Genomic DNA, 12,037 nt, shown 5'->3' with positions numbered 1-12,037 from the left:
GATGGGGTAGAGAAAAAGTGGGAATGTGGATGCAGAAATTAAATAGATGGATATATTTCCTAAGGTATTTCGCTGAGTGTCATCAAAAACCTTTACAATCAATGTGTGTACTTAAAAAAATTTTTTTGTGATGTTAATTTTTCAGAGAGATAGAGCATGAGCCAGGAAGGGGCCGAGAGAGAGGGAGACACAGAATCTGAAACAGGCTCCAGTCTCTGAGTTGTCAGCACAGAGCCCAATGCAGGCCTTGAACTCACGAACTGCAAGGACATGACCCAAGCCAAAGTCAAAGCTCAACCGACTGAGCTACCCAGGTGCCCCTACAATCAACATATATACTAACAAAAGCCTTCATAAACAGAGGAGGCAGTATTATACCAGTGGGAACCTTCACATCCAGAGGTCAGAAGACATGAACCTAGTTCAGCAAAGTTCGAGACTCTACAATTAATGTACAGTTCTCTTTTGAACAATGAAGCAAATTTATGTGCTCAATTTTGTATGTGATTTATCCAGCCACCTCGTTTCATGAAAATCTGCATATTTTGTTAAATTAGCTTCATGTATGAATTATTCTTAAAACCAAATGAAAGAATATCTAATTCCTTGCCACATACGGAAAAGGTTTTCAAAAACCTGCATCAATTCCAGTGTTATTCACAAGGTTTGTATAGTCATAACTGTAGTCAAGTAAGGAAGCAGTCATTCTTAGGTTTGTTGAGAAAGTGAATAGTCCGCTTTTACACATGTAATAGAAACCAACTAAAATAAACTTCCCTATTACTAATGTTCTCACCATTAGGTGATGTATTAGTTTGAATGAGAAACTGACATGTTCACAGAAAAAATAAATCCATGGTAAAAAATTGGCAACCTGACATATTTTAGCCTAAAGTGCACGGAAATAAATTCTCCAATAGTAGAAACTGAAGACACAAAGTGAAATTCAATATATATGGCTCAGAGACTCATTAATTGAGAACAATTGTTTTAAAATATCCAAATATAGGAAATAGGCTTATTCAATAAAAACCCAACTCAAGGTCTTCCTTGGATAGAAAAGGTTAGGAACTCAGAAATGGATCATGGTGCTGAAATGTAACTGAAATAAATAGGGCACTAAAAAGAAGTATGAATTATACTAGAAATGGCTCTATCAGCTTCCAACTACAAATAATCTTCATGAAATAACAGCAAGTGATCCCCTGGGATATTCTTGTTGTCTTATTCTCTCACCTCACCTCTCTGGATGTAAACCTCTACTTAGAGCCCTCTTGTGGTGTTTCCTTCTTCAGCTGTCCCCCGGATCCTTCTCCAGATTCCTTCCATTGTCTATGGGCTTCTTTGACTATTTCTAACCAATATACTCCGTTTCTATTTTCAATAGAAATGCTTTTGCCTTAACTGAAACCTGTCTTTCCTTGATGTTGTCACTAACTTCATCAGGACCTTCTCTGAGCACAGAGGGCTCTGCATGCTCCCTGTTCCCCAAAGCTATTCTTAGAACAGTTTTGCCATCATCACCCAGCATCTCTTCTTTATTGAAGTTTGTGTGCTCCACCTATAATCACTCTTTCTTCCTTGCTTTTCACCAACAACCTCTGCCATTTCCTCACTTTTCTCAATGACTTTACTATTTAGCCTTTCATTTCCTGCCATCACCTTTGGCCATCATCCATGTTAAGTTCTTCTAGCATCTTGACTTCATTTCCTCTACTCCTGTGACCTTAACTTCCACTTAAACAGACATCTGTTAAATTCCTTTATCACTTGAAGGTTCGTTCTTTCTTAAGGTTTTGAACTTTCAGAGTCTTCTGATCACAACCACTGTCCCCTTTTCCTATTTTCCCATCTCACCCTCCCTTTGAGTCATTTTCACTCTTGGGATTACTTCCACTTTCTGAAGTCAGATCTCTTTCCCCTGAAGGTCCTGAATTTGCCTAATCTGCCTTCCCTTCTGACTCCACACACTGCTTGAGTGATGATTTCTTTTTTAAATTTTTGAGTTAAAAAAAATGTTTATTATTTTGAGAGGGAGCAGAAGGGTGGAGAGAGAGGGAAAGAAAGAATCCCAAGTAGGCTCTGTGTTGTCAGCATGGAGCCCGATGTGGGGCTTGAACTCATGAACCTTGAGATCATGACCTGAGCTGAAATCAAGAGCTGGCTGCTTAACTGACTGAGCCACCCAGGTGCCCTTTAAAAATAAATTTTTCTAGAGTTGTTTTTTTTTTTTAAACAATGATAGATGTCAGTGACATTTCTCAAGGATCATAACATTAAATATTACAGTGTCCCCATTGTTCCAGCTCCTCCCTTCAGAGTACAGTCTATGACTGAAAGAAAGTCACAGAACATGCTCACTGAGTCTAGTATGGATTTTCACTCTTGCTAAGAAATACGTGATTCCTTTCTATGTACTTGTGATCACTTCTCAGAGTTCTCTTCAGCCTTTTCACTCTTATTTTTTATTTATTTTATTATTTTTTAATGTTTATTATTGAGAGACAGAGAGACACAGAGCATGAGTAGGGGAGGGGTAGAGACAGGGGGAGACACAGAATCTGAAGCAGGCTCCAGGCTCTGAGCTGTCGGCACAGAGCCCAACGCGGGGCTCGAACTCACAAACCGCAAGATCATGACCTGAGCCGAAGTCAGTCGCCTAACCAACTGAGCCACCCAGGTGCCCCTTTCACTCTTATTTTTTAAGCTATTTTTAAAATTTATTTATTTTGGGAGATAGAGTGCAAGCAGAGGAGGGACAGAGAGAGGAAACAGAGAATCCTAAGTAGGCTCCATGCTGTTGGCACAGAGCCCAGTGTGGGGCTTCATCCCACAAACCATGAGATCATGACCCGAGACCAAGAGCCAGATGCTTAACCGACTGAGCTACCACGGTGCCCCACTTTTTCACTCTTCTTAATCTCATGGTTATCACAACATTATTCCTATTTCAGCAGGTGCCTTCATCACATATTTTACTGATAATATTGTTATTTGACTTGGGATCTCAGTTTTCTTTTACCACATCTCTTCTCCTTCACTGCTGTTCTTGAGGGTAACGTTTTCATCCTACTTTCTGTGCAAGGCCTTGTATGGACTATACATTAAATGCTGGTCTTTAAAATAGCTGGCTTATTTTGAGCTTTAAAGTGAAAAGTTATTTTATTCCTGTCACTTTTGAAATGTGCAACTGAAAGAAAGTTTTGGTTGGTGTGGGGGTGTTAAAGAGAGTGTTTATGGAGAAGTGAAGTCATTTACGAGTTTAGGACATTGTCTGTGGAGAGCTTCCCGGGGTGTGTTCTAGAAACCCATGTGGAATCCTGAAGTCACTGGCTTCTAGAAGAGAGGAGCTCCAAGAGGGGAAGCGAGAGCATTAGATGCCAGAACATCCTGCTTCCAACTGTGTGCAAAATCGAGCTTGGTTACTGTTAAGGAGAAGGGAGCATCTATGATGAAGAGAAAAATGAGCTGAGGTTAAAGCAAAAGAGACGATGGAGGAGACAAAATTGAAGTGCTTATTTCCTTCAAAATAATTATTTTTGTTTAATTACAAAAATAATAAACCTTATTGTTGAAAAGTTGGAAAATCAGGACTAGTTGACAAGAAAAGATAACCTGCTCAAAACTCCACCAAAAAACCACTGGTAGTATTCTGATGTACTTCCTTCTAAGATAGAATACACATTTTAGTTGATTTAGGTGTTTATTTTTCATAAAGTTCATATTAAGCTGCACATATAATTTTGTTTCTAGTTTCTTGGGGCTTAACACTATATTGCTATTTTGACAGGAGATCCACAGCATAATCTCTGGGCATACTGTTCATATGTGGCTCCCTCTTATCTCTGAGCTGAGCCCCTCTCTCTTCAAAAAAGCCTCTACCCAGTAGGGACTTCTTTCAACTTACTTTGTAATCACTGAAGGAGCTCTCGCACATAATGAGACAAGATGAGATGCAAATGTTAAAGAAATATTACGCCATCATGTTACTCTTTCATGGAAAGCATCTAATATTTGAAATGTACATACAGTATTTCTTATAGATGGTTGAGCACCACTTTGAATGTACATGGGGTATCTGTAAGTATCTCCAACTATATTTTAGACGCCAAATAAGATGACTAGCCATAAAAGTAAGGACTCAACCTCCTTTTGTAAGTGTAATGAAAACATTACATTCACCGAAACACTAGCAGAGCAGAGCACCGTTATCCTGATATCTAAGAATGTGACACTGAAAGCCAATTTTTACATGAAAAAAAAAAACATGAGGAAGAATACATCAAAATGTTATTCCTTAGTTAAGTTTCACACTTCAGGAAATTCCTTGATTGAATTTTCCATTTCAGGGAGGGGTTGTTTTTAAAGTGATCCAACACCAACAGTGTTAATGCAAAGTCATCATTATACTGTATTTATGAAGAGCCCATATCTATGTGCACAGCCAGGTGCTTCAGAAGTAGGCCCATGATCTTGCCTACATTCCTTATTCACTGTTCTCCAATGTGCTTGGTGAGTGTGAGCATGAGTGTGTGTGTTTGCAAGCATGTGATTTTATAACAAATTGAAAACAATACTTTCAGCCCTATTTTTTTTTTTTGCCCTAATATTATTTTGAAGGCCCAGCTGATTCCGTAGTTTGCACTTTCACTATTAAACTGCTTTGCTATTTGACTAGACTCAGCAGATAACAAAAATCACTTAACCAGAAACAGAAGCTGATGCCTATTAAGTTTTCAGGATCAAAAGCAGAATGGCTTATCTTCCAAACATTAAATGGGAAAAGAAGGCAACTGGATTGCAATGAAATTCATCTAGGAATCCGTCATTTGTCTACAACATTGACATGATGTTAAAAGATGGGTAGAATTTTTGTGTATGTGCTTGCCAATATGATCTTAGAGATCACTAGATTATATAGATTATTCAAAGGCGATGCTTTTGTCTTTTTCATCTTTGTGTCTTCAGTAGCCAACACTACCTAACACTTTATAGATGCTCAATTATTAATGAGAGGATGAAATGTGCTAGATTTTTAAATACATTTATGTACACTTAAGGACGTCTTCACAACTGCTTTATGATTACATCTCCTTGACCTTTGTTGCTTAGTTTGCCTCAAATTGTTGTGCTGACCTTCTCCTTGCCTGTGTGTGTGTGTGTGTGTGTGTGTGTGTGTGTGTGTGTGTGTGTGTGTACGTGCTCGTGCACGTAAACCTATAAGGTAAAGCTTGTAAAATAGAGCCTAAGAAACCATTTATATTCTGAGGTCAGTGATATAGTGAGTTCTTCAACCCCAACTAGTAGAGGTGGAAGGATGGAAAAAAGTTCAACTTTCTAAGTTATACTGACCAAGCCACACAGTGGAGTTGGAGCAGGAGTCCAACATCAACAGGACAGGAAGGGAGTAGCACAGAAGCTCTCAGCCTTTCATCAAGAGTCTGGCATCTGATGGGGGTGTTAACATGTCAAGTACACACACCTTGAACTAGCAGTTCGATTGTACTGTGGCCAACCAACATTGCAAGTATGTACCAGAGAGGAAAAATGTCCTTCTGGACCTTCCAAATGTCTCACTTTCTCCATAATGTTTTAAAGTAAGATGTTGATCAAATGAAACAACAGGAGAAATGAAGAAGAAGTTGAAAAGGGTTCCCAAATTGAGTAACTTGGCTGGATGAATTTTTCCAATGTAATTCTATTCCATGGGATTTTTACTTAATTCTTCATACCATCCCATTTATAAGGTGAATGATATCAGTTGGAAAAGTATGACACAGTGGGAAAACTCTGGAACTGGTGAGGTTTGAAAACAGAAGTCTTACAGTGTATCTAGGTATGAAGTTAAGTGGAACAAATAGGCTTGCTCTAAAAGTGGGAGAGCTCGCTCTTCCTTTTTGTTGGTCTAGCTTTGCTTCATTCAGTCAAAAATGTTTTTGAGCATACTATTCGTTGGGCCCTGATCTAGGTCTGGTTAAAAAAGAAGTGAAAAAAGGTCAAGGTTCCTACTCTCAAAAAGCTCACATTCTAAGAATGGGGCAAAAGCAATACACATGCTAACAAGCAAGTCAACAAGAAGCTATCAGAATGAGTTTCATGCTCTGTGGTAATTAAAGTGGATGATTTATTAGAGAATGGCTGGGTAGCTGCTTTAGTTTGGGTGGTCAGGGGAGGTGGTGACATGTAGCTGGGAGTTGAAAGCAAAAAGGAGCCAACTATTAGTAGCAGAACATTCTGGGGAGTAGAACATTCCAGGCCAGGGAACAACTTGTGCTTGCAGTGTGGAGGAAACCTTAAGGAACTTCCAAATATAGCAAGCCACGCACAGTTCAATCACTGATAAAGACAGGGATACAGGCTGCTATTTCCTCATCCTCGATCTCTCAAACCTATCATCCTCCTTCCTGCACATGCAGTCAAAGGACGGGAGTCTGATTTACACAGTGCTTATTATCACAAAGATGTAGCTTCACTTTGTCAGTCCACAACTGCACTGAGGTGACACATAAAATCCCCACTACCTTCAGTATGAGTTTATAGGACATGCCCCTCTCTTGAGACAAGAAGTGCAGAACAATTAGGTGTCTAAGGGTGGGACTGAGAGAAAGAAGAAAGACATAAACAAAGGTAGTGAAATGCAATTATGTCGAAAAGCCTGATTCAGGCTGAAATCATTTCACCCCTTTCAGATAGGAAATGATGCTGTTTTCTCTTTAGAGGTTAGGCGAAGAGAAAGCAGGAAGAACAGGTGCAGAGAGAGTTAAGTCTCTATCTAGTTTTGCTGTTGATTAAGCATGTAAAAATTCTGAAGACAGTTTACTGCCATCCTTCCAGTCAAAGGGCATGGATTTTTTTTTTTTTTTGGCATTTAGGAATTTGTTTTATCAGCAATGCAGGAGAAAGGGCATGATTTTTCATGCTAAGGTGCATATTACTGGCATTAGAGTGGCAAATGTGTATCATTTTATCTGCTGACCTGTCCTGTTTCTGGGTGTAAAGACTTGTCCATTGATTCATCCTTCAGAAATCTCCCTTTTGACTTCTCATGTTGCTTCTTCCACAAGTTTATATTCTACCTCCCTCCCACAAGATGGAGGAAGAATATTCAAAACAAAGAAATAAATGAGATTTGAAAACAGCCTGTTATTCATATATTGTTTGGTCAAATTTAGGAGGTGAGCTCAGTGGAAAAACATGACCATGCTTTTCTATATGCTTTGCAAATCACCTACTAAATTTGGCATTCACAAGTCTCCCTCCACGGTTTATTCCTAGGGATCCCACACATATCCATGCCTTTGAAGGACTATGTTTTGGCAGGAATAAAGAGAAGCAGGGATTTTGTTTCCTCTTAACAAACTGAGCCCTATGTTTATTTTGAACCTTCAGACACAATTTGCAGAGAGTGGGAGGCAACAGGCTCATCTGATGCACTCTGAACAAGGAAAGTAATGTAACAAATACTTCATAAGTTAGGTTTATATTTATTCCTTTCTCTTTTTCTCTGATAAGAAGATTTAAGCACCATGTTGCTTCTTTTCTTTGCATTGTGACAGAAGATCATGAGTATCAGACACTCGGTCACATAACTAACTCTCACGCATGATACTTTTTCCTGTGCAGTGTTCTAAGTGCACTTCTGTTCCTACAGCAAGTGGTCAGTTATGCCACAAATGCACCGTGCTTAGCATATGGCACTTACTGAATAGCCTATATTGAACTGTGTTAAACTTCTACTTGAGGGACAGTATCTGAGACAAAGACACTGAGAGATGCAGAAACTGAAGTAGAGGCCAACATGACACCAAACCAGGAAACTCACCCTCAGGACGGGTGGGAAGGACTCAGCTGGAGGTCTGGGAGGGTTGCAAAGCTATTGGTGAGGACTTCTGTTGGGTAATAAGGGATTGTGGTTGGGCCTTGCTAAAGAAGAGAATTCATGACATTTCTATCTTTTCCTTTTGGTCTTTGATTTTTTTTTCTTCTCATGATCAGTATTGGAACTACTGAGAGAAAAAATGCAGAGATTTCCTTTTTGAAAATGATCTTTCCTCAGGAGTCTGTTATGTCAAAGGCGATTTCCAGGTTAGCATATTACAAGAGTAAATGTTTTAATTCCTACTATTTGCCCCCTCCTAATTGTTTCCTATTTGTTTGGTTACGAAGGATTCAGAAGAACAAAATGCCATAAAGCCCCAAAGTAGAAGCCTCTCCTTTCATAAAAGGGAATAAAATCACAGGCTAATGGAAAAAGATTAGAGTGATGCATAGTTTTTCACTGTCAACCATAAGAGGCAAAATTTCATTTTCCCAACATACGAAAAGAGACAGACACATGTAAGAATTTTACTCGGTAGTTACCTGTAGTCACTGTTAATAACTTCAATGCCATTCTAAGTTATTCATAGATGTCATTCAATGGAATGATCGAGCATTCCTCTATCAATGGATACAACTTTTAAACCAACGATAAAACCTTTTCAAAAAAGATGATGATAATAAAGGAGGGAAAGACCAGATTAAACCAGTAACACTGGTTATTTGAAAAAGGCGGGATGGAAGAGGAAGAACAAATAGCATGAATTTTGTCTTTAATTACTTCTGTATTGTTTGAATTGGCACATTGAGCATGCATTTACTTTGTAATTAAAACAAATCCAAAAAAATGTGTTATACCTCATGTAATTTTTTTTAACGTTTATTTATTTTTGAGACAGAGGGAGACAGAGCACGAGTGGGGGAGGGGCTGAGAGACAGGGAGACACAGAATCTGAAACAGGCTCCAAGCTCTGAGCTGTCAGCACAGAGCCCTGATGCAGGGCTCGAACCCATGAACCATGAGATGACCTGAGCTAAAGTCAGACGCTCAACCGACTGAGCCACCCAGGTGCCCCAAAAGTATTATACCTCATAAGAAAACTTTGAAATATATATATTTTGAAAGTGTCATCACAAATTATTTTCTGCCTAGCAAACGGCAGGTAATTATACAATATGAAAAGCATTAAGTGATGTTGTAAGGATATATTTAAGCACATAAAAATTTGAGAAAAAAACCACAATGGCAAAACCTGGTACGAGTAATGTTACTTCTAAGCTACCAGGTTTTGTGATTAGGTACTCTGCCTTTCCCTGAATTTCCTTATGAAGGGGGGAGTAACCCCTTTATATGGATATTAAAACACTGAAGTCCATTTCTCCTATAATTTAAATTGTACTGAAAATCTGACTACTAAGCAAATCATGGTGTCATTCCTCAAACCTGTGCTTAAGCTACTCATCTTCTTAATCCACACAGAACTGTTCTCTTTTGTGGACATGTCCGCCCCCGTCACGCACATGAGCATCCCTGTAAAGCAGAGCGACAAGCTGACGAGCTGCTGAAACTCCTGAGATAAGAAGGGCTGTAAATGCCTGTTCACAGCTCATGTTTGCTCGCCTGTGATTTATATCCAATTTATGACAGCCATTATGGTCGATACACTTCATTTAATCAAAGAGCACAGTCAAGTCCTCATCATTAAAAGTCTTCCCCTGGAGACAGCAAGTCCCTCATTTCATTAAAAGCACTACAACAAATACATATTCAAAATACAAAGATAAAAGGAGTCAGCAGCGGCAATTAATTTTATGGGCTGGAGCTACCAGGGTATAAATCTCTTTTAAGGCTGCCACTTTTGAGTCCATTCTACCTGTCTGGCATCTCAGGGGAGCTGGAGCACAGGTATTAAATGTTTACCTTGTATCTTTCACAGTACTGCACACAAACCTAGGAGCCTTGCTACCTGAAAAACGAACTTAGACGAAATGCAAAATTAAGCGTGGTGTAGTAATAGATAGATTTTTGAAACTGCAACACAAGATTGTTCAGAAGTTTATTTTTCTAAACCTGTCTGCCCATTTGCTAACTTAAGACATTCATTTGGCTGGTTGATCAGTCTAACAAGGTTCATGAAATCAGTAAACAAAGCAACATACACATGTAAGATATTCTCATTGAAATATCTTATACATTCTGACATTTCTAACAAATGAGCTGATGACAGAGAGAAGAGAGTAGGCTGTTCAGTACCAGAAAAACAAAGAATAACTCCTAGATCCTGGCAAACTCATTCTCATGGAAATATGACCTCACAGAATATATGTACGTTTTATAGGACTCTGACATTTCCAATGACCCCTATCGGGGCAGTAATTCAAGGTCTGTTACGCTATGATAGAACCTATTGAGTTAATTGATTTCTGCCTCTCTCTGACATTGTAATGGCTCCATTCATAACAACTCTCTGCTTGTGTGTGCCAACGGAAACAGCTCATGTCAGATTTATCATGCTAAGAAAATAATGGATATCCAATGTGAAGATGGTATTCACAAAAATACGCAGCGCTATGGAATCCCAAAGCCAAGTAGGTTGCGTTGTGAGGGGCACTCTTCTTCCTGACGAGCCTGGTTATCTCTGGTTTTGTTCCCTTCCCCAGGTTCTGCACACTGAATTTCCATCCTGAGCTTTCAGTCTTCCCAGGCTGATCTCTATCCGATTTCCTTACTGATTCTTAAATTTAAAACATTTGGAAGTGTTTTTAATAGAGAGCTCAAAGTAGGTCTCCTTTCCCATCCCCTTTGGGGAGTGGCTATATCCTTGCTATACATTGGAAGGCCAGGCCATGGACAGATATTTTCACAGCTGAAACCAGTTATAGCTTTTAGCAAAAGGTAGATTTGACCAAGCATCTCACTTACCTTCCTTATTTTTAGGTATCTTTTGTATTACTGAAGGACATCCCTCCCAACCCCTACACCCCCGCACTTGTTAGCAAGGTCACATCGGCCAGGGACAGCTTGCCTGCAGAAAAGGCAACTTGCCACATAGTTGAGTCCAGGCAAAAAGTTTTCCCTGGCCAGAAAGGCAATTTAGCAGGGGTATGGAAAGTATTATAAAACCATGCAGAAATACTCACAGTTTGGGTTTGGCAAGCAGAGGTGGTGGCTCCTTAGTGGGTGAAAGGAGGACAGCTGGTGTTGGCAGAGATTTATTACTGTTAGCTTTGCCGTTAATCAGTCCATTTACTCCATGGCTGGGATGGACTCCGTTCGTCTCCCTCTCAGCAGAACTGAACTGCATTTGAAGGGCTGCCATGCTAAGTCCTAATTCCGGGCTGTTCACCTGCTGGATCTCGGATGGCTTCTTTGAAGCCAACTCAAAGGAACTTGTCTCCAAGATGGGAGGGGGAGGTGGAAAGTGTTGGAAGTGATCGCTGTTGGATTCTCCCACTGAGTCATAGTTGCAGTTTTCAGTGTTGGCTAAGGAAGGGGAAAGAGAGGAAAAAAATAATAAGATGTTACAGTTCAACTGTTATTTTTGTGCTATCATAGACTACCTGAGCATCCCTTGCACCCCGTTAAGTTGTTTAAACATTGGGAGCTCTGCTGTGCTTCTATGGTACAGAAGCAAAGCCAGCTGGAGGACCTGGTTCTTCCAAACTGGTTTTCAGGGACTGTTAACCTGTTTCATTTCCTGACTGGGGCCACAAGCGGGGAGACCAGCTACCAACTCATTATTAACAAGTTTCAAACAGGATTAAAGACAGAAGTTGGTAAAAAAAAAAAAAAAATGACAATACAAATAACATCAATTAGACAAAAGTTGGTAAAAAAAAAATGACAATACAAATAACGTCAATTAAAGACAGAAGTTGGTAAAAAAAAAAATGACAATACAAATAACGTCAATGAATAATGCTTTGTTTGCTCACATTTCCGTGCGGATCTGCACGAACCCGCCACCCGTTAGCTCAAACTATAACGGCTTTATGTGGTACATGATGGGTGTGCATTTTATTTAAATCTAAGGAAAGTACAACTCTGAGTTTAAGTAAAATGTCTTATGATCGCATCATGTTTTTCCGATTCAGATAACTGCCACAGCTGTAATTCAGTACAAAAGAAACTTACTTGTTAACTCTCAACAGACAGAAAGCATCTTGCGATAAGATCATGTCATCCTTGGATTCCCCACCTTGCCCAGAGCCCAGCAGA

The 12,037-nt window shown here is 39.5% G+C and overlaps 1 protein-coding gene across 4 annotated transcripts in view; it reads right to left on the bottom strand.

Annotated features, from left to right (window-relative positions):
- The window catches only part of PALLD (palladin, cytoskeletal associated protein), a 406,473-nt gene that overhangs the window by 187,973 nt on the left and 206,463 nt on the right, over nucleotides 1-12,037 (bottom strand). For all 4 annotated transcript variants that reach the window (XM_060653807.3, XM_060653808.3, XM_060653809.3 and 1 more), the window contains one exon: nucleotides 10,960-11,302. In XM_060653807.3, the coding sequence (XP_060509790.1) occupies nucleotides 10,960-11,302 (343 nt within the window). The remainder of the gene's footprint in view (nucleotides 1-10,959; nucleotides 11,303-12,037) is intronic.

This window comes from Panthera onca, chromosome B1 (genome assembly GCF_046562875.1).
Source record: "Panthera onca isolate mPanOnc1 chromosome B1, mPanOnc1 haplotype 2, whole genome shotgun sequence".
Classification (NCBI taxonomy): Eukaryota; Metazoa; Chordata; class Mammalia; order Carnivora; family Felidae; genus Panthera; species Panthera onca.
This window is presented reverse-complemented; position numbering and strand designations above follow the sequence as displayed.